Source organism: Ictidomys tridecemlineatus, chromosome 9, assembly GCF_052094955.1.
Source record: "Ictidomys tridecemlineatus isolate mIctTri1 chromosome 9, mIctTri1.hap1, whole genome shotgun sequence".
NCBI lineage: Eukaryota > Metazoa > Chordata > Mammalia > Rodentia > Sciuridae > Ictidomys > Ictidomys tridecemlineatus.
In genome coordinates this window covers 59,712,542-59,735,402 of record NC_135485.1, presented here as the reverse complement: position 1 = coordinate 59,735,402, position 22,861 = coordinate 59,712,542, and the positions used below count along the sequence as shown (strand labels likewise).

The 22,861-nt window shown below is 37.7% G+C and overlaps 1 protein-coding gene across 1 annotated transcript in view; it reads right to left on the bottom strand.

Annotated features, from left to right (window-relative positions):
• Anxa3 (annexin A3) overlaps positions 1-22,861 on the bottom strand; it is a 64,529-nt gene that overhangs the window by 15,078 nt on the left and 26,590 nt on the right. Inside the window, exons 4-9 of the mRNA XM_005337274.5 lie at positions 19,085-19,179; positions 16,639-16,752; positions 11,660-11,750; positions 6,796-6,875; positions 1,624-1,680; positions 1,176-1,269 (exon numbers count right to left, since the gene is read on the bottom strand). Of these exons, the coding sequence (XP_005337331.1) occupies positions 1,176-1,269; positions 1,624-1,680; positions 6,796-6,875; positions 11,660-11,750; positions 16,639-16,752; positions 19,085-19,179 (531 nt within the window). The remainder of the gene's footprint in view (positions 1-1,175; positions 1,270-1,623; positions 1,681-6,795; positions 6,876-11,659; positions 11,751-16,638; positions 16,753-19,084; positions 19,180-22,861) is intronic.

Sequence of the window (22,861 nt, the reverse complement as noted above, 5' to 3'; positions counted from 1 at the left end):
TCCTCCCAGGCTGAAGAATTTAAAATTACCTGAAAGTTTAAATGATAACTAATTTAATTATGGTCTTTTTAAAATGATAGCAGCCCCTGGGAAATAATTCTGTGGTCATTAGTCCAGTGTTTTATCTGATAAAAAAATCTTAATGATTAAGATTTCAATAATTTAAGTCTTATTCATAAAGACTTCTTTATGCTGAGCGAACCATTTCCTAAGGCAGCATGGCCTATTTTTACAGCCACCAGAAGGCATTTGAATTTCTTGATCAGTATTTGCCCCAAGCAAAACTTGTACATGTGTCACCAAGTATACAAGCATATTTTATAAACCAAGTAAATTTTTTTCCAAGTAAATTTTGAAAAAAAGAAAACTTTGAGGGAGATATCTGGATTCATTTGATTTTCATTTTTCAAACAAAGACATTAATAAAGCAACTATAATATATCACCATTATTTTATGAAATCAGCTAATGCCAAAATTAAGGAAGGACTTATTTTAGAATTGAAAAGTCATAGTAATATCCTTATGTTTCCTCGTTTTTCCATCAGCTCAACATAAGGTTAGTCATGCACCGTGGGTGCTCTCTAACCTGACACCTGGAAGCCACAGTCAGAAGATGTTCACAGTCAAGGCAGTTCAGGCTTCTGGCTGCTGCCATTTGGGGGAGATGCATGCGGAGAGGGTAGGTGCTCAGCAGCTCTACATAACTGTTGCTTTGACAAAAAGAGCTGGTCTTCCTCATTCCCCTATTTGCCTTTATATCAGAGAGAGCTGGACATGAATCAGCATTAATCAACCAACAAAAATTCATGTGCAATGCCTGGTTTTTCTGGAAAGTAGCAAACTACGGAGAGGTAGGGTGGCAGCAATGAGCCAGGCTCCTCCATCCCTTTCTGTTCAGGCCTTTCTATTCTCTTTTCTTCTCTGCCATCTCCTTCTACCAGCTATTTCCCATGATTCACTAAGTAATCGACTTGGTCTTTAGGGAAAAACAAAGAGGAGCGTCAGTGAGCACTGCCTTGAGTTAGAATACCGCTTGCCTGGTTTGTTTCCTGAAATGTTGATACATAAACTGGAACAGAGTTTATAATTTTTAACGGCATTTCCCAAAACCTGTATATTGAACCTAAAAACTTTGCAAGAACAATATAAAACAAAAAGGATTGTGAGTCCATACTTAGTTTCAGTTGAGGAAAGCTCCTTAAACACAGGATCTCAGTGAATTTATCTTCATCTGTGCCCCATTTGTTCTCGCCAGCATTATAGAGAATCTATTGACAAGGGGAAGAAGACTTACGTGTTGTAACAGACACAATTCATTCTCTCTCTTTTTAAGGGGGTGGGATGAGAAGAGTGGGGGCTTCAGTTTCTTTTAGAGGTCAGTGAGATCATCTATTATCTAAGACTCTCACTTTTAGCAGACTAGAAATCTGGAGGTTGGGGGTAACAGGAGCCAAGGGAATGATCATCTCTGTGGGAGAAGACAGAGGCTGGGGTGGGATGAGCCCCTGTCTCCAGGCTGCTGCCCTGACAGCAGAGGAGTGATCAGCTCTGGATGGAACCACTCTGTCTACAGGAAGGGGGAGAACAGTTAAAGGAGACATTTTCTTTGCTCTGTTACAGACCTGGGCATCTTTTTTGGCCAGATGTTCATCCACTTTCAGGCTTTCATCTCTTCTACCCTAAATAGGGATGATAAAAATAAAGTCAGTCCTTTGAGGACAGAAGATTCTAACACTCATTACCCCAACCAGCAGGACATCTTGGTGGTTTTCCTCTAACAGAGGCCAAGAAACAGAGAGGAATTGGGGATTCCAAGCTCCAGTTCTGGCTTTGCCATTGACTTGTCATAATATCTATAGCAAATCACATAAATTTGGGGGCTTCAACCTCCTCTGAATATTCAGAAGTGTTAAGAAGATAAAAAGATAAGCCACCAAGAAAATATTTACAAAACATATCTGATAAAGGATTTATGTCCCAAATATGTAAAGGATTCTTAAACCTCAGGAAGATAACAAACAACTTAATCAAAAAAATGAGAAAAAGATCCGAGCAGACACTTTGTCAAAAAGGTACAGACGGCAAGAAAGCACAGGAAGAAATGTTCATCATCACATTCCATCAGGAAATTGCAAATTAAAACAGTAATATGCCCCCATATATCTATTAGAATGGCTAAAATCCTAAGCATTGACAATACCACATACTGGTGAGGATGTGGAACAATGGGAACTTGGATTCTTATTGCCAGTGGGAATGTAAAATAATATAGCCACTTTAGAAGACAGTTTGGTAATTTCTTACATTACTAAATATGTTCTTACTGTATGATACCACAATTGCACACCTTGATATTTACTGAAATGAGTAGAAAACAAGTCCACACAAAAACTTTCACATAAATGTTTTTTTTTTTTTTTGTATTTGATTTGCCAGAATTTTATTGAGAATTTTTGCATCTATGTTCATTAGAGATAATGGTCTGAAGTTTTATTTTTTTGATGAGTCTTTGCCTGGTTTTGGAATCAGGGTGATATTGGCCTCATAGAATGAGTTTGGGAGTGCTGCCTCTTTTTGTATTTTCTGAAATAAATTGAAGAGTATTGGTATTAGTTCTTCTTTAAAGGTCTTGTAGAACTCAGCTGTGTATCCATCTGGTCCTGGGCTTTTCTTGGCTGGTACACTTTTGATGGTGTCTTACTTCCAAAAACACTATAGAGATTAATGCAATTCCCATCGAAATCCCAATGGCATTCCACATAGAAATATTAAAAGCAACCATGAAATTCATCTGGAAAAATAAGAGACCCAGAATAACTAAAGCAATCCTTAGCAGGAAGAGTGAAGCAGGTGGCATCACTATATCAGACCTCAAACTGTACTACCGAGTAATAGTAACAAAAACAGCATGGTATTAGCACCAAAACAGACTGGTAGACTAATGGTACAGAATAAAGGACACAGAGACTAACCTACAAAATTACAATTATATCATATTAGACAAAGGTACCAAAAACATGCATTGGAGAAAAGATAGCCTCTTCAACAAATGGTGCTGGGAAAACTGGAAATCTATATGCAACAAAATGAAACTAATCCCCATCTCTCACCATTCACAAAACTCAACTCAAAATGGATAAAGTACTTAGGAATAAAACCAGAGACACTGCATCTACTAGAAGAAAAAGTAGATTCTAATCTCCCTCATGTGGGATTAGGCACGAACTTTCTTAATAAGACTCCTGTGGCACAAGAATTAAAATCAAGAATCAATGAATGAGATGGACTCAAACTAAAAAGTTTCTTGGGAGCAAATCTTTATCCCTCACACATCAGAGAGAGCATTAATCTCTAGGGTATATAAAGAACTCAAAGAGCTAAATACCAAAAAAAAAAAAAAAACAACAACACAACAACAACATAATAACCCAAGCAATAAAGGGGGCCAAGGACCTAAACAGACACTTCTCAGAAGAGAATATACAATCAATCAACAAATATATGAAAAATGTTCATTGTCACTAGCAATTACAGAAATGCAAATCAAAACCACTCCAGTCATCTCAATCCAGTCATAATGGCAGCTATTATGAAGACAAACAAAAATAAGTGTTTGTGAGGATGTGGGTAAAAAGGTACACTCATATACTGCTGGTGGGACTGCAAATTGGTGCAGCCAATATAGAAAGCAGTATGGAGATTTCTTGCAAAATTGGGAATGGAACCAACATTTGACCCAGCTATTCTCTTTGGTCTACACCCAAAGGACTTAAAAACAGCATACTACAGGAACAGAGCCACATCAATGTTTATAGCAGCACAATTCACAATAACTAAACTGTGGAGCCAACCTAAATGCCCTTCAATAGATGAATGGATTAAAAAATGTGGCATATATACACAATGAAATATTACTCAGCAATAAAAGAGAATAAAATCATGGCATTTGCAGGTAAATAGAGAGAGTTAGAGAAGATAATGCTAAGTGAAGTTAGCCAATCCCCAAAAAACAAGTGCTGAATGCTTTCTCTGATATAAGGAGTCTGATTCATAGTGGGGTAGGGAGAGGGAACATGGGAGGAATAGACGAATTCTAGATAGAGCAGAGGGGTTGGAGGGGAAGGGAGGGGGTCTGGGGTTAGAAATGATAGTGGAATTTGGATCAGTTTAAAATAAATTCTCAGCTTGATTTTTTAAAAACATCATAGAGAGTACAAATTTGAGCTGAAAACCTAATGAGAAATAGTTTTATAGTAAGTATTGTATATCTTGAGCATTTTCTTTCTCTATCTTTTTTAATTAATTTTTTAAAATTTATATATGACAGCAGAATGCATTACAATTCTTATTACACATATAGAGCACAATTTTTTTATATCTCTGGTTGTATACACAGTATACTCACACTAATTTGTGTCTTTATACATGTACTTTGGATAATAATGATCACATAAATGTTTAATAGAAGTTTTATTTTTAATTCCTCAAATTTGGAATCAACCAATATGCCCTCCAATCAGTGAAACAAATATTCCATACAATAGAATATTATTCAGTGATAAAAAGACATGACCCATCTGGAAATGAACAGATATGGAGGGATCTTAAATTCATATAACTAAGTGAAGGAAGCCAGTCAGAAAAGACTATGCAGTATATGATTCCAAATATAGGGCATTTGAAAAAAAGGCAAAACTACAGAGATAGCAAAACATCAGTGATTTCCAGGGGTAAGGGGGAGGCAGGTATAAACAGGCAGAGCACAGAGGACTTTTAGAGCAGTGAAACTATTCTGTATGATACTGTAATAGCAGATGTATGACATTGCCCATTTGTCAAAACCCATAGAAATTGCTGGGCATCGTGCTGCACACCTGTGATACCAGTGGCTTGGGAGGCTGAGGCAGGAGGATCGAAGGTTCAAAGCCTGCCTCAGCAATTTAGCGAGGCTCTGAGCACCTTAGGAAGACTTTGTCTCAAAAATATAATAAAAAGGGCTGGGGAATGTGGTTAAGTGCCCCTGGGTTTAATCCTTGATACCCCCTCCCAAAAAATTTTAGAACTGTAAAAGAGCAAACCGTAGACTTAAGTTAATAATAACAACATATCAGTATCCATTCAGCAACTGTAACAGTTGGACCACATTAACATGAGATTGTTAGAAACTGAGTGGGGAAGAACCGTGTATGGGAATATTTACATTTTCCTTTCCCCCTCTCTCCCCTGGTCCCTTACTTCTACTCTCCTGGTCTCCCACTTATTTTTTGTTTTTCATCTCTAATTTCCACAAATGAGAGAAAATATGACTCTGGACTTCGAAGTTACCAACTCTAATACTAAATACTCGGTAGTGAGGTGTGCATGTCCGGTTATGAACAAGTACTTTAGCACATTATAGAAAGATGAAAAACAGAAAGGGAAAACAGATTGCCTGAATTATTTTGAAAATTATAGGTGAACAAAACTTTTGGCTCTAAGACTTTGTTTCCATTTTCAAACATTAGGTTCTTGTACACCTGTCTGATTTTTTGCCTGATCTCTTTGGTATGCGGCTGACCTCTGCAGCTGTAAGTTTGCCTTCTTCTTGTTCTCTTTCAATTGAGCACTCTGCTCCAATAATAAAAGTCTAATTTTTATTAGCCTTAATAATATGAACTATTGTCACCATGTATTAATCACTTTCTATGCTTTAAGTATTGCACATACTCTTTTTCCTTACAGCACCTCAGGGGTTGGTATTATCAGTATTTCAATTTCACAGAAGTGAAAACTAATGCTCAAAAGCTTTTGAAGTAACTTGTTCAGAGACAGAGAGTGAGTAAGGCATGAGGAGAGCTCAGCTCTGAGTTTAAAGCCCTGCCCTGGAGCCCTCCTCTACCACCCCCTGTGGGTACATCATGTCATATTCACATGCCTCTGAGAGCAGATGTTTGCAGCAATGCTTCATAAACTTGAGGTGCTGGGTTCAATATTCATAAGGTTTTCAGCATTTTAATTGAAGCCATAATTAGGATAAATATTTCCTAATGACAAAATACCTCACTTGAACAAGTGCTGTTCAGCCGTCAGGATGAGGCTATGATTGGGATTTTCTCACACATTAGGAGCGGTGAAAATCAGCTGAAAGAAGTTGGTGAGATATGGCTTGAACTACTTCCTTTCTAACATGCCTGTGATTATATCTCATCCTTGGCCTTACCAACTTTATCACTGAAGTTATGAGCTTTCTAAATAAAGAAAGCCAGGAGTGGCCCCGTTGGGTCACACAGTGATTAATGGTTTAGCAGCTTTTCTAAGGTGACAAGGATGAAGCTGCAGGTCATTTTTTTTTTTAAATTCTGAAACTGATACTCATTTCTGAATTTAATACCCATATCTGAAAATATCTCATGTATCATACTTCTCACTTAACTTCTAAGAAATAAATATCTTTGGAGTTTGAAAGGAAATAAACATATTCTAAAAATGGAGACACTTATAACAGAAATGAAAAACAATTACTTTATGTCAGGTGATTTATTAGGACATTTTCTAATGTATTCTGAAATCTAGTCAAAATGCTTCTAATCCATAAAGAACCAGACAAGATTCTATTTTGCTACACCACCATGGGTATTTTTATGTTCTTGGTTAAACATTTTGTTGACAATGCAAATGTAAACATGATCAAATCATTTCATAAGGAAAATTGCAATCTCATTGTCTCAGGGTTATTGTTTTTTTTTAACTCCCTAAGAATTATTATTGAGCATGCAGCTTATTAAACAGTTTAACAGCAAAAAATAAAACCTTACATCTGCCAAAGTCAACAGAGCTTTCCTGAAGTCACCAGATGTTTCAGAGCTAATGTCATCTCCCAGACTCTTCTTATATACTGAAATCAAATAGGAATGAAATTAAGATTTGACAAACTGAAAAATATTACTTTCAAGCAAATAAGAGTATAAATGCCCACATTAGCAAGAAATGAGTATCTGATCAAATAAACCTTGCATTTTTATTTAACTTCTGGGTGCCCTAATTGTGTGAGATGGAGACAACTCTGTGCTGCAGTAGATGCAAAAGAACAAGAATAAAAGCCACTTAGGAACAAATCTGGTCCTTTTCATTTGACCTGGAACCAAGGAATATAGAGGGTGGAAACCTGCTAGTTCCCCTTCCAATTTCCATTAGCTCCTTCCCTCATATTAACAGAAACCTAATTTTTAGCAAGATACAAATGTGCGTAACCCCAAAATTCCATTCTCAGCTTCCCTCGTATCTAGGGACAGCTCCATAACTAAGTTCTTCACAGTGAAATGTGTGCAGATATATGTGACTTCACTGGGACTTTTCTTTAAAGCAATAGGCCATGCTTGGCTTAGTCTCTCCTTGAGATATGACTTGAATCACTTCCTCTCTAACATGCCTGTGAATACATCTCATCCTTGGCATTACCAACTTTATCACTGGTTATGAGCCTTCTAAATAAAGAAAGCCAGGAGTGGCCCCGTTGGGTCACACAGTGATTAATAGTTTAGCAGCTTTTCCAAGGTGACAAGGATGAAGCTACAGGTCATTAAAAAAAAAAATTCTATGTGGATTAATACCTGGAGCTTGGACTATAAAGATAAGGACTGCATCTAAGCCATGGCAAAAAAAAAAAAAAAACTAATCAGGAAGGGCCTGTGATCCTGAAAGTTCTGGGAACTATCATACCAGTCTTAGAATTGCCCATCTCCAGACTTCTACATATAATAGAAATAAACTTCTATCTTATGTAAGCCCCTGTAATGTTTCTCTTTTATTAAACCCAACCTCAATCTTAACCAATATATGTAAGTTATATCAAATATTGCTTAAAAATAAGAAAGCTGTGCTAAAACATTATTTTCCCTTAACAAATGACAACTGTATGTTCATGTATTTTAGTATAAACTAGTTATAGCACCCTTTGTGTGGCCTATGATATGCAGTAACTATATCACTCCATCTCATTTTGCAGTGCTGAGGATCAAACAAACTCAGGGCCTCCTGCATGCTAGGCAAGTACCCTGCCACTGAGTTACACCCAGCCTCTGCCCATGAATCTTAACTCTCTGTTCTGATCCATCCAGGAAACAGTCACCTTCTTGTAGTCAATACACACATCTGGACATAGGTGACACCAGGTGGCAATCTGAACTGTCTGCATCATTCTCAAGAACTCTATATAAATTAGCCATATGCATGCTCATCATTTTAAAGCAATGAAAGACAATTATAGAAAGTGATATGACATTATCTAATAGAAAAACTGTGCTAAAATGGAAACTTCCTTAGTGTAATTTCAGTAAGTATCTTTTATATGAAATCTATAATTTTTCAAAGCAATTCATATAAGCAAAATCCATTATAAATGTAAATTATTTATCTGAATGATAATAACATTTAGCAGCCACCATTATATCTAAGCCATTATGTTGTTGGAGTTAAACATCAGTTTAGTTAGAATTTTTTTAAACTTAAAAACGTCAAGTTAAAGAATGAAGATTTTATTTTATAGAATTTGAGAAAATATTTTGTAATTTTAGAATGCTCTAGATGAGACTTTCTAGTTATTTCATGTAGCCTCCCCATGCCTACCTTTATCCCAGATATTTTACAGAAAATTAGACTATTAAAATGAAAATGATTTCAATCCAAGTTGACAACTACTTTATCCATTTTGAGGCATTATAGAAAAATGAACAAGAGATTTTAACACTGTAGGCACCTGAACACAAATGAGTTCTTGATCCCTGATTCAGTTTTTCTCAGATATGTTAACTTTAGAATTCTGGGGAAAGTCCAGTATTCTGCTATCTATTTATTAGACTATTATGTCACTGTACCAGATAAGCTATGCGAGATGCCTGGTCTCTTTATGGATAGTCTGCTTTGATGAATTCTTTACGCATGGATCACCACTTCACATTACATGATACTCACTCCAGCTGATTGCAACAGGATTGGCACCAGCATACAGATGGCCAACAGCTAAGAGGTGACCTGATGAGAGAGCTTTGCCCCAAAGAAAGCTCCCTATCACAGTCTTCCTGAACCCATTGAATCTAATCTTGTATGGAGTGAGCTACACAGAAAAAGAGGCAAAGACATTAGAATAACAATGAAGTGAAAGATCTCCATAAAAAAAAGGCAGAAAATAAGACAAGAACAACCCAACATCATGCACAAATATAAGCCTTGGGTAGCCAAACATTATTTGGTAAGGAAAAAGAAGCTTCTTGGTAGTGTCAAGACCCTCAGAAACAACAATGACAGGAACAGAGGCAGTGACAAAAGAGCTGGGTCCCTCAGGCTGTACCGTGTCCTGAATCTCTATAAATAAAGCTTGACTCTACATGATTGAGACTATTTCCTCCTTGGTTTTCAGTCATCTAAGCAACCTAGTTGCAGTTTTATTTCTTATAGCCTTTGCTTAATTCACAAAGAAAAAGAGATTGTGGTAACTTTGAGCTACTATCATTTGTTATTTATTTGCAAAAACATAGTCCTAAATGCTTCAACTTTCACTTGGCTCTTGAGATCTCCAATTCAACATCCATTGAAGACATCCATTGAATAAATATTTGAACTTAACTTTCCACTATTTTAATCACTGGGGATAGAGCAGAGAACAAAACAGACTTGAATCTCTACTTGTAGAACTTACATCCTGGGATATTTGGTACACAAATGCTAGGTTACAGGGAGCTATCAAAGACAGATCTGCTCATAGAACAGTGAGCTTCTAAGAGACACCAGGCAGTAACAAGCCACTTGGATAAAGCATCTGGCTCTGCTGATATTTTTTAAATATTTAAACTTGTTGAGCTGAAATATTTTAAATCAAATATTTTGAATACCTACCATGCCTATTAACAAGCAATTCTTCTATCTACTTCAAATTCACCCATTCTTGTTAGGGTCCACCAGTAGGGGAAGTAGAGGCATATTTGCCTGCTATTCATGTCAGTGTTGACCCAGCAAAAACCTTTCACCCTGGAAGAAGCAATTGTCTCCTAGAAATGACATTTGCAGGGTCAAGTTACAGCCAGATGGACTCCTGTTCCAAGAGGACTGGACTCCTCCTTATGCCTGTCCTCTGAGCCATAGAGGTACTAACACTAGGCAGGTGATATCCCTCTTAGTTTCAGATGACTTCAACCTCTTCCCTTTGTTGTCCCAGTCCTGAAGGTTGTATACTGTATTACCCACTGTGTTTCCATGTTAAGTTTTCATTTCTCCATATTAGAGAAGCAATTCTCAATATTAAACTCTCTCTATTACAATATCCAGAGTGTATAATTTTTTCTAACTAGTACATCAATAATAAAATAGTTATCTGTCATTAAGGTATTTACCTTATATGAGAATTTCCCAAAGTAACCTCTCTAATTCCCATCTGAGGTCCAGGATACCTGTTCTTTGAGCTTCTCACATAGCAAAAAACTCCTTTGATACACAACTGACCTTCCAGTGACACAAATTTAGAAAACATGGCTCCCTTAAAGTACCTGGAGAAGATTATAGGTGGCTCTAGTATAATAAAGAATGGAGCCAATCTTTGTCTCTTGTCCAGAGGGGATAACCTCTAAATCCTTAGAATTTTCCAAGTGATTAGAGTGTCTTTGTTATTCATGGTGGTCCCCTCAGTTTATGCTAACTAGATGACTCATAATAGAGGGCAGTCACATCAGAAAAATCAACCATGTGCTTAGAGGGTTGAGGCTTTGAGCCACATGACATCAGCCCCATCTGAGAAATGGAGGGGCTGCAGATTGAGTTAGATCACTTGAATAATGATTCAATCGACTATGCATGCCTATGAAATAAAACCCCTATAAAAACTATGGATACCAATGATCAACTGAGTTTTCTGGTTGGTAATTACATATCTATGGCCTGGGAGGGGGGAAGCTTCACATTGGATTCTTCCAAACCATTCCCTATGTGTCTTCATTGGAATGGCTCTGATTTGTATCCTTTATAATAAAACTATAATTGTAAGTAGAACACTTTCTTGAGTTCTGTTAGTCATTCTATCAAGATATTGAACATGAAGGGGCAATGAGAACCCTGGATTTGTAGAACCCTGAGCAGCCTGAGAATCCCTGAGTTTGTAGGATGGTGTCTAAAGCAAAGTCAGCCTTATAAGGACTGCCACTTAACATGTGAAGTCACACTATGTGTGTGGAGTCAGAATTGCACTGTAAAGACTTTAATAGAACTTTCGAACTTAACTATACTGAGTCCACATGTTAACATATCCTCTAAATGGCCCATCTCATTTCCCCCACTGAAAATCAGGAGTCTAATCTGAGTGGGTTTTAACATATAATAGTAATATACAATGATTTGAGTCTCTTACATTGATGAAAATGGTTCATTCAATTAAGTGATCGCTGAAAGCAAATTCCACTGCAGCTGGAATATTATAAATGTAAAATGTTAATGTCATTGTTATGCAGCAGTTTCTAGCTCATATCATATTCTAATTTTTTCTAACAATCCATAACCCATTTTAGGATGTACCCTCCTTTCTATAACTCCTGCCTTTTCAAAATGCCTTGTGAAGAAATTGGTGGAATTATGGTAAAAGCACCTTGGCTCCTGTATATGTGAACAGTGGTATAGGTAAGTAGAAAACAGGATTACCTGTATAATAGGCTTGAGAGATCTCTTTCATTTGTCTGCTTGTCCTGGTAGTTAGAATTTCAATCAAGGCATCTTCATTTGTTCCAGCACCCTAAAAAGCCAACGGAAATCTAATTTTTAGAACACTTAAAAAACTCAATTTTCATGCTTTTCAGTCTAAATATCTTATTTTATACAGACGAAATAATACTTTTGGGTAAATCAATATGAGATCTCATATTACTCTAAAGTAGTTTTCTAATTTTCCTTACATTTTGGTGTTAAAATAATATGAGGCATCTGGAGTAAACTGACCGAATTTTTCAAGAAAATTTCCTAGGCTAGTGCAAAAATCAATTGAATAATTCTAGGAAGAAAGCATATAAAGGAAAAAGCCTGTGTCATTAAAGATCAGAAGTGATAGTCTAATAGGATTAACCCCACTGAGTGTTCAATCATGCCACTGTGTTTTGAAAGGCCTCTCCAAGCCTTTTAAATGAGCTTATTCCTGCACCCCTGTGCTGGGTGGATTAGCATGTATCATTCTTTTCACACATGGAGGTTTTCATTTCCTCAATAATCTGTATCATGGGTCTGACCAGCTTAGAAACTAGTTACCCCCTCAGCCTTATTTATACCAAGGTCACTGAATCCCACTGTGATTCCAAGGGAAGCCATTTACAATCATACTTGAGCAAATAGGGCCAATGAGACATGTGAGCAGAGACTGAGCTCTGTCCTTCTGGGGCAGGGATTCCTAGTTGCCCCCAACTTCTTTTGTCTTTGTTGCTTGGAAATAGATGCTCCAATATTTAATTTGGCCCCTAACTATCCAAATAAAAGCTGTATTTCTCAGTTGCCTTTGCAGCAAAGTTGATCTATATAACTAAATGCTGGCCAATCAGATGTATATACAAGTATCATGTCCATGTACTGGGAATGTCCTCGGAGGGAATGAAATCTTCTTTTTCCTTTCTTATTTAGTTGATGGTGATGAAGATACAAGGGCTGGATCTTGAGTTGCAATCTTTAAGCAATAAGTAGAAATCATGAGCTAAAGATGGCAAGGCCTTGAGATGGCAGGGTCCTATTTGATAATGGTGGTGCCACAACACTCAGTTCTGAACTGCTTACTTTGGAATTTTTCACGTAAACTTTTTCTAATACTTCCTGGTATTTCTATTTCTTACTATTATGCCTGGTAACCTCTCTTCATGTGGTAGTCATAGAGACACATTGCTTTACTTCACTTAAGTATTTGCTGCAATGAACGTAGTAGGCTAATAGCCTCCAACTGCCACAGCTTTGGATCTGCCAATTCAAACAGGTAGGCACGGTGGTATATGCCTGTGATCCCAGGAGCTTGGGAGGCTGAGGCAAGAGGATTGCAAGTTCAAAGCCAGCCTCAGCAATGGTGAGGCACTAAGCAACTCAATGAGACCTTGTATCTAAATAAAAATACAAATGGGGCTGGGGATGTGGCTCAGTGTTGAGTGCCCCTGAGTTCAATCCCCAGTACTCCTTCATCCCCCCCTACAAAAATATGTTGTGCTCGTTCCATGCTGCAATTAGTCAAGGACTGAACAGAGCAGAGGTTCTGGAGCTGGGCCATTTCTCTCCAACCTTGGACTCTTGTAAAGGGCAGTCTTTGCTCAGGTGCTGCTCATCAGCCTGTCAAGCTTTCTCAGAGCTGCATTATTCACTGAAGTTCTTCTGATTTGAACCTATTTTCTCCCATCTCTTTTTTCACGGGTGGCAGACCTGCATTGCAGTCTGAAGGTTCATCCACCTCCCCTGCTCTGTCTCCTCTTTGTCCTCCAGAGATCTTCTCACAAAAATCTCTTTACATCTAATTCCAATTTGCCATCTGCTTCTCAGATGAGCACACCTATTCCACAGAAAAGAAAATAACTCCTATCCTTGATGGGAGGGCAGAATATGGCCTGTCTCACACCTGGACACCTTTTTTCTTTTTCTTTCCTTCCTATCAATAAAAATGTTAAGCACCTACTTCATTTTAGACTATTCTAGGATCAGAAGATACAGGCTAAGACTGATGAGGTTCCTTGTCATGAGGGAGGTTTGTCTTTTATAAAAAATGTTTTCCTTTATCTTAATTTTTTTGGTTGTATATGGGCACAATATTTTTAGTTATAAATATTATTTAAATATTTTTAATCATTTTTAAATATTGATATTTTAAATATTTTTAGTTGTAGATGGGCACAATAACTTTATTTTATTTATTTGTTTTTGTGTGGTGCTGAGGATGGAACCCAGTACCTCATACATGCTAAGCAAGGGCTCTACCACTGCGCTATACCACAGCCCCAGGTTTGCCTTTTGAATAACAAAAGGTTCAATTAAAGAAAGAACACTGGCCAGGCATGATGGTGCCTGCCTGTAATCCCAATGGATAGGGAGGCTGAGGCAGGAGGATCACAAATTCAAAGCCAACCTCAACAATTTAGCGAAACCCTGTCTCAAAATAAAAAATTAAAAAAGGGCTGGGGATGTGGCTCAGTGGTAAAGCACCTCTGGGTTCAATCTCTGATACCAAAATAAAACAAAACAAACAACAACAACAAACAAAACAAACAAACAAACCCTGGCTTTTCCTGTATATGACTTGAGGTGATCGATGAAATATTTGCTATTCACTTGACCCAGAAAACCTCACAGAAACCTGCAAATCAAGAGATTCAAGACTTCATGTCTACAAGACCATCTGTGAAACTGTCCAGGCCAAGGGTATGCATATAGTGGAAAAGCAACCAGGCCTGATGGCATGTGCCTATAATTCCAGTGACTCAGGAGTTTAAGATAGGACAATTGAAAGTTTGAGGTCATCCTGGCAACTTAGCAAGACTTTGTCTCACCAAAAATAAACAAATAAACAAATAAATAAATAAAAGGTTTTTTTAAAAGGCTGTGCACTCCTGGGTTCAATCCCTAGTACCATTAAAATAATAACAATTTGTTTTTTAAAGGAGCAGCAACAACAACTGCAATGTGTGCTACGCTGACATTGTAATGATGGAGTTTGTAGGGGTGCCAGGTCTAATAGTGGGGCTATTCAGTCAGGGACCCAAAAAGTGTGCTAAATTTTTTGCTGTGCATGCTTTAAAATTCAGAGTGCTGCTAAGGTTAGGCATTTTCGTGTAGTTTCTCTGGTCATTGAATACATCCAGGTGAACAAAGCACCCAGGATGGGCACCACACTTACCAAGTTCATGGTGGGATTATCCCATACATCTGCTCCCCTTGCCAAGCTGAGATGGTCCTTACTCAAAAGAAATAAATTATTCCTAAATCAGAAGGGGAGGGGGTCACAGAAGAAAAAGATATCCCAGAAGAAACTGAAGAAACCAAAACTTACAGACCAGAAATAAATTCAGCATAAAATAAATGCAAATAAAAAATTTAAATAATAATAAAAAGAAATCTGAATTCAGAGTAGAAAATGTCTGGAGAAGAAGCATTGCAGATGTAAGGAGCATGAGGTAAATGAATTGCAGAATAGAAATTAGCTTATAGTGTTCAAGAAGCAGAGAAAAGGGCTGAGGTTGTGGCTCAGTGGTAGAGTGCTTGCCTTACATGTGTGAGGAACCGAGTTAGCACCACATAAAGATAAATAAATAAAACAAATTTATTGTGTCCATATACAACTAAAAATATTTTTTAAAAAAAGAAGAAGCAGAGAAAAGGCCATTGGGGCTACATTATTGAATGAGGAGAGAAGAGGAAGTGTGATGGTCATTTTTAGGTGTCAAATTGGCCAAGCTATGGTCCCCATTATTCAATTGAACATTAATCAAAGTGTTGCTGTGAAGGCATTTTGGAAGTATAAAATCTGTTATCGATTGATGTTAACTAGAGGAGTTATTAGATAGATATTTGACTTTCTAGGTGGGTCTGATAGAATCTGTTGAGAGGCCTTAAGAGCCCAGCTGAGACTTCTCTGAAGAAGAGGTTTTGCTGTGTCAGCGTGCACTGACATTTCTATTCAGTCCCACAACTGTGTAGCCAATTCCTTACAATAAATCTCTTAATGTAGCTGTCCTGCCTAGTCATTCTGCTTCTCTGGGGAACCCTAGTTGATAAAGATTTTTTAAAGTCACAGAAACAGACAGGAGCAAAACAAGTTGGATGATGAAGGTCATTCAGAGATTGGATTTTAAGTATTTGCAACCACTAGAGATTTATGCACATGAGTAGCTTAATCTCATTTTAAAATAACTTTATAAAATAATTTTGGCTATTCTATGGAGAATGGACTCAAAGTGGGAGGATGTGGAGACAAAGAGAGGAGTTGGGATACTGATGGTATAGTCAAGAGATGCTGTGCTTACAACAGAATGGCAATAGTGGATTTTGAGAGAAATGCAGATATTTTCAGTGGACTTTGGAGTAGAGTTAATGGACTTGCTGATAGATTCAGGACCTCTTAAGTGTAAAGGAAAATAAGGGTCCAAACACAGTATAAGGATTTTGGCCTAAGCAATGGAGCTGATGATAGTGTTATTTACTTTCAAAGCCAACAAACCAGAGAATTTGGTCATGTCCAAAAACAAATAAAATAAGAATGTGACAATATTCTTTCAGCCCAGGAACACTTGGGTTCCAAAACTGCCCCCTGTTTTAGAGTCATCCCACCACGTAAGGAGCACAACCAGAACAGCAATCAAGTCCGCCCAAGACTCAATCGTGTAATGAAGACAGCTCACTATTTCTGGGGTGGGTGGCAGGTACCAGGGATTGAACTCAGGGGCACACCATCATTGAGTCACATCCCCAGCCCTATTTTGTATTTTATTTAGAGACAGGGTGTCACTGAGTTGCTTAGCACCTCACTTTTGTTGAAGATGGCTTTGAACTCACGATTTTCCTGCCTCAGACTCCCAAGCTGCTGGGAATACAGGTGTGTACCACTGCACCTGGCAGTATTTTTTATAACGTAGTCAAATCCTGCACAGATTCTGCTTGTGTGGAGCTCATACCTTCATGGATTTCTTTAGCTGCTTTGCATCAAACACTGCTGGTGGAGTCACAAGAGCCACCATGAGATGCTTGAAGTGGCCAGAGAGATCACCCTTCAAGTCATCTTTCAGCTCCTAAAAAAGAAAAAAGAAAAAAAAACCAAGGAAGGAATTGTGAAACACTTTTTCTCTCAAGTCATCTAGTAAAAGATGAACGTAAGTATCAAAATCAGATGAAAACTTAGGGAACAAACAGAAATGCTGGAAATGTTTCTATGGATATTGATCTGCATTTTATGATTGCTTCCAAAGTGTTTTGTTTCATAGAGGGTTTTTGTGTGAGCCACAGTTGGAAATCATATATTAAAATGCATTTCCTGTAACTACTTGGATTTGATCATTACGTGTTGTATATATGTATCGAATTATCATACTCTTCCCTAAAATATGCACAAGTGCACAATTAAAATACTTTAAAAATGTATTTCTGGGTCCTTGAGGCTCTCAATACTTGGGATGGGACAGGAGAAGAGGAGGAGGAAGAGCCTTAAAATTCACACCCAGTTTCACTGGTAGGTGCTCTATTCCTAGGTGCCTTTCTTCTCTGTGACTCCAACAAGCTCCAAAGGCAAAGGGGAAGGGAGGACAGTGGTTGGTCATTTGCCTCTGATGAAGGTGTGAACTGGGAGATAGCAGAAGCCCTTTCCTGGTAACGACAGCAAGGGAAGTCCTGTATGGCAATGCAGTGGACATTACTTATTGATATCATCTTTTGGCCCTGTTTTCACACATTACATAAGTACAGTACATCTCCCTTGCCTAAAGGAAAGTAATATGGTTTCTATTTCCATTATTCAAAGGAGTGATACAGAAAAAAATTTTTTTCTGCTCCTGATTATTTCTAGGTCTGACACAGAGGCTGGCAGCCTCCCAGACCATGCTCCTGCTGGAACAAATGGAGCCAAAGGTCATCTGCTCTACTTTAATTGCAACAGGGTTTTTCTTCATTAAATGCTAAGTTCTGTTACCATATGCCTCAACTCAGGACTTTGGAACTGAAACTTTTCTCACATGCTTGTATTCTATTCCACTGTGAGAAATAGCTGTTACCCTTGCCTCCAATCTCCTTCCATATTTGGAAATAATGAAAGATCAATGGATCATTCATGTTCCCTATATATGAAAGTACTGCCTTGCCCAGATGCTTACCATCTATTCAATTCAATGCATGTTCACAGGCACTTGCTCTGTGCTGTGCATTTAAAGGTGAGATAAAACCCTTATCCCTAAGATATTATGTTCTTAAAAGATAAAATTTCATTATAATGCCTTAAATGTCTGATAAAGGGACCTCTGAGAAGGAGTTTTAATGTCTGGGGGCCTGTAGACTATCTCAGGAGATGATGCCTGAGCTGGCTTTGGATGATCACTAGACTTTCTCCATACCCTGACTTTCTCTGTTTCCACACTTTCCTTTTCACAGTTCATTATTGCAGAAGACAAAATAACCTTTTAAAAATAAAAAATAGATTCTAAAAATTCATTTGCTTATAAACTTCCAATTGTTCCCTTTTGTCCTTAGAATAAAATGTAAACTCTGTACCAAGACCCAAGGCCCAAGCTTGGATAACATAGGAAAACAAAAAGGTTTAGTTGACAGGCACCTGCAGTCCTTAACAGGTCAAGGTAGCAGAATCACTTGAACCAGCCTGGGTAACACAGTAAGGCCCCTTCTCATAAACAAACAAACCAACAAACCAACAAAATAAGAAAACACAGCCACATCAATGTAGCTCCATGGGAGAAGGAAGCGTCTGCTGTCTGTGCCAGTGTATCCCCAATGTCTAAGGTATCTGCTGACACAGAACAATATTCAACAGGTGATGAAAAAATAAACCGTGTAGCAAAGACCACTTCTCCTTATGTGGTTTCTAGAATTGGGCAAGTTGTCATTTGCTGAAGGAATTAAGCCTACAGTTACATAGATATTTTAGAATAAGAAGAGAACTTAAAGAATCTAAGCCAGGATTTGACAGCTAGTTGGTCAGTTGTGGTGGGGAGCTGTCTTGTGTACTGGAGGATATTTAGCAGCACCCCTGACTTCTGTCCACTAAAAACTAAAACCACCCCTCCCATCCCATATGTGGTAATCAAAAGCTTCCATTCCCATTAAGTGTCCTATGGGAAACAAAATCACTCCTGGCTTAGAATGTCTGATCCAAGGTGACCCTCTTTATTCTATAGGTGAAGAAATTGAAGCCTAATCCAAAACTGGGGACTTGGACACTAGGTTCAACCAGTTAAAAGCACAACCAGGACACAGATCCCAGGTTATTGGCTGGATGCCCAGGGCACGCCCACTACAATCAGCCTGGAACAAAAGATCTGAGGTCACAGTCATGAGGGAGCAACCGTGGTGGAGCAGTGATCATCCCTCTCCACTGCCAGTGTGGGAATCTAATTGTACCTTTCCATATGCTGCTTGATATTCCTTAGCAATCAGCTGCCGCTGTGCCTTTGACCTCTCAGTCAGAATGCTGATGAGTGTCTTCTCATCCGTTCCTAAGGGAAACAAAAGCATTTTACTCACCATCAACCCAAAGATGCTCAATATCTGTCCTGAGCAAAAGAAAATGATCAATAGGCTGAAACAAATGCAGAGAGTAAGGTATTTTAGTTTCCAGCTGCCTATGAGGTGCAAATCTTTATTTCTCTGTTTGTTTGCCTGGCTTTTGGAAAAGAAGGTAAACTTTATTTGGATAGTTTTGGGGGAAGAAAGCAAATATTGTCAGTTATTGTCTTCTCCCTTCCTTAAATGAGACAGAGGGAAGAGCACAAAGAACCTTCAGCTTCACCCTTATGAGGTTCAATAATTGTCTTTCCACTCTCATCCCCATACTTGACATCAAGGTCTTTCTCCCCTAGACAACAGGAACTGACATTTACTGAGAACCTACCATGTACCAGGCACCTTTTTATTCCCTGTCTCAGATGACAGTCACACGGGTCCTGTGCAGTAGGTAGGACAAAGCTGTCCTAATGATAAAGACATTAACACTTCGAGAGCTTAATTCACTTGCCAAAGTACATAGTTCGTACGTGATGCAGCAAGACTCCAAACATATATCTCTATCTCTGGTTTACACCTCTCTCACTCATGGCATACCCATATACTTAACCAACTGTTTGTAAGTCAAGGATACCATGAGGCCAGGGCTAAAGCTGGCCTTCCTGATAGTGTAGAATTAAGATCATTATGTGAGCTACAGGTAGGCTGGGAAGCTGTGAGTTGGTAAATTGGTTTGAAGGCCTTGGGTATGCATGACTAGAATGCAATAAAGATCAACTGTAACTGCAGACTCAAATTCTCTGTGTTGAGGTAACTGATACACACCTTGTCTACACATGTCCCTGACAGTGGTACACACCTTCCTCAATGAGGGAGCAAAAGGATGTGTGCATTTGATTATCTGGTGGGTCTCCCAAAGGAAGATACTACCTTTCTGTACCTTTGATATTGTATTTTTCTATATTGTTAAGTACAGAGAATTGGATTAAAGCCTACTACACTCTTTGAATCTGATCGACAACTTGATCTTTTACAGCATCTGTGTCATTATACAACTAGATACTTCCCACTGCACATTATCTCAAACTCAGCATGCGCCAGGTGGAACTCTTTGTATTTCCTCTCTAACTCTCCTTTTATTCTATGTTCCTCATCAATAATACAACTGTGGATATCAGCATCCGACAAAAAATCCTGGCAATCATCCCAGGTTCCTTTCTTTTCCTTATTCCATATATTAGTAGCAAGTATTTGCATCTCTGTAATTTGTCCTTTCCTCCACATGCCTCTGCTATGAGTCTTTATCCTAATTTAACTAGATAACGTAAATAGCCTCCTCATTTGACCCCCATGTAATTTGTATGTCTGGGAGTTTCTTATCTCTTTATGCCTATGCATGCTCAAGACCAGTAACCATATCAAGCTCCATCCCAGTCCACAGACTGCATTTGACATATTTCTAACGCAAATGATATTGTGATGCTGGGTTATAGATACAGAACATATCAGAAATGATGCTTACAAACAAAACCTCCATCTGGGCCTTCAGGCCAAAATGCAAAAATTCATGAAGAAACAATGTTAAGAAAGGCAAGTAACAGATTTTTAAAGATCATGAATGCATTTAGTTTGACACTACATCACAGAGCAGTCTATGCAACACTGGGTATGATGAGTAGGGAAATCAAAGAGATATGTGAAGAAAGGCTCTCATTTAAAAATGGGATAAAACAAGAATCTAGTCAGAAATAAAATAAAATTATACTAACATAAAGTCCTAATCATATATTTCATGAAATTATACAGCCCAGGGGCTGGAGTTGTAGCTCAGCGGTAGGGCACTAGCCTCGCATGTATGAGGCACTGGATTCGATTCTCAGCACCGCATATAAACAAGTAAATAAAATAAAAGTCCATCAACAACTAAAAAAAATTATACAGATGACCCCAACATTCAAAGAGACAAGTAAATAAATAAATAAACCCCTTGCCCTGCTAAACACCAAGCATCATTATAAAATTATAATTGTGACAAGGTGGTATTGGATCCAGGAGAGGTAAATAGACAAATGGATTTACTGCTTAAGAACAAAAAAACAGAAAACATAAAATAGAGGTGGCAACACAAATCAGAGTGGAAAGGATAAGCTTTCCAGTAAATTGTGCTGAGACAAACATCCACATGAGATAAAATAACATTAGATTCTTTTAATCATTAACCGCAGATATTAGCTCCATATAGATTATAAGATCACAGTATAAAAACAATTTTGAAGCTTTGGGTAAAATTCAGGGGAATATATTTATGACCTAATTATACAAATGATAAAGCAAGCATAAATCTGAGAGGAAAAATATCGACAGACTTGATTTTACAAAAATGTAAAGCTTAATGCAATATAAGTTACTATAACCCACATTAACAGAAAGCTGTAGATGAGAAGATATTTCCATGTTTTTAAATTTGAAATAGGCTTTGTATCCAGAAATTATAATTTAAAAATCTCCTGTCATTCATGAAGAAGACATTCCCGCTGAAAAGAAAGGATAAAATATCTGAAGAAGATGAATAAGTATTGCATGATAGAGGATGCAAATAAATAAGAAAGGAAGCTTAAGTGCATCAGTAATCTTATATCTACATAGAGATGAGAGGAAACAAACACACGTAGAATAACATACAATTTTAGATCCAGTCAATCAGAGAAACTGCATAGTACTACAGTATTTGTGAGAATATAGAGTAAAAGGAAGTCTCATACAGTTCTGGAATTGATGCTAATTTCTGTATTCAGTTAGAAGAGCAGTTTGGCAAAATTTCTTGTTAATCTGAAAATAAGCATCCCTTCCACCTGGAAATTCCAATCCTTGTCATAGTCCAGAGAAATGCTAGCAAATGTTGTGATGAAACATAAGCAGGAATAGTCATTGCACAGTATTTTTATACTATAATAGAAAAGAATTATAGGCAATTTAAATGTTTCATCAATATTCCCATTTTATGATGCAACACAGAATAGACTACTATGCAGTTAAAATTAATGAACTAGAGCTAAACATATCAACAAGGATAAATCTCAAAAACATTGTTTTAAAGGGATAAAGACAAACTGCAAAAAAATATATATTATAATTTCATTTTTTATTGCTTAAGTCCATATAAAATAGTATGTACATACATACATACTATGGCATTGAAAATTTCGTGGAAATAAACTGTAATTTTGGATGGTAATTATCTTTACGCAATGGGGTGGGGATGAAATCTAGGAAAAATTGACAGAGATTTTATCTATAATGCTTTATGATGATGATGATGATTGTTATGGGCAGCAGCAGTGGTGGTTGTAGTTTTTAATATTAAATAAACATGGCAGATGTTATAGTTAATAAAACTAGGTTCTCTATGCTTTTCCTCTTTTTTTTTTTTTTTTTTTTTTTGGTGCAGGGGTTACCGATTAAACTCAGGGGCAATCGACCACTGAGCCACATCCCAGCCCTATTTTGTATTTTATTTAGAGATAGGGTCTCACTGAGTTGCTTAGCACCTTGCTGTTGCTGAGGCTGGCTTTGAACTTGTGATCCTCCTGCCTCAGCCTCCAGAGAGGTTGGGATTACAGGCATGCACCACCACACTTAGCATCCTCATTGTTTTTTACTTTTAAAAATCCTTGA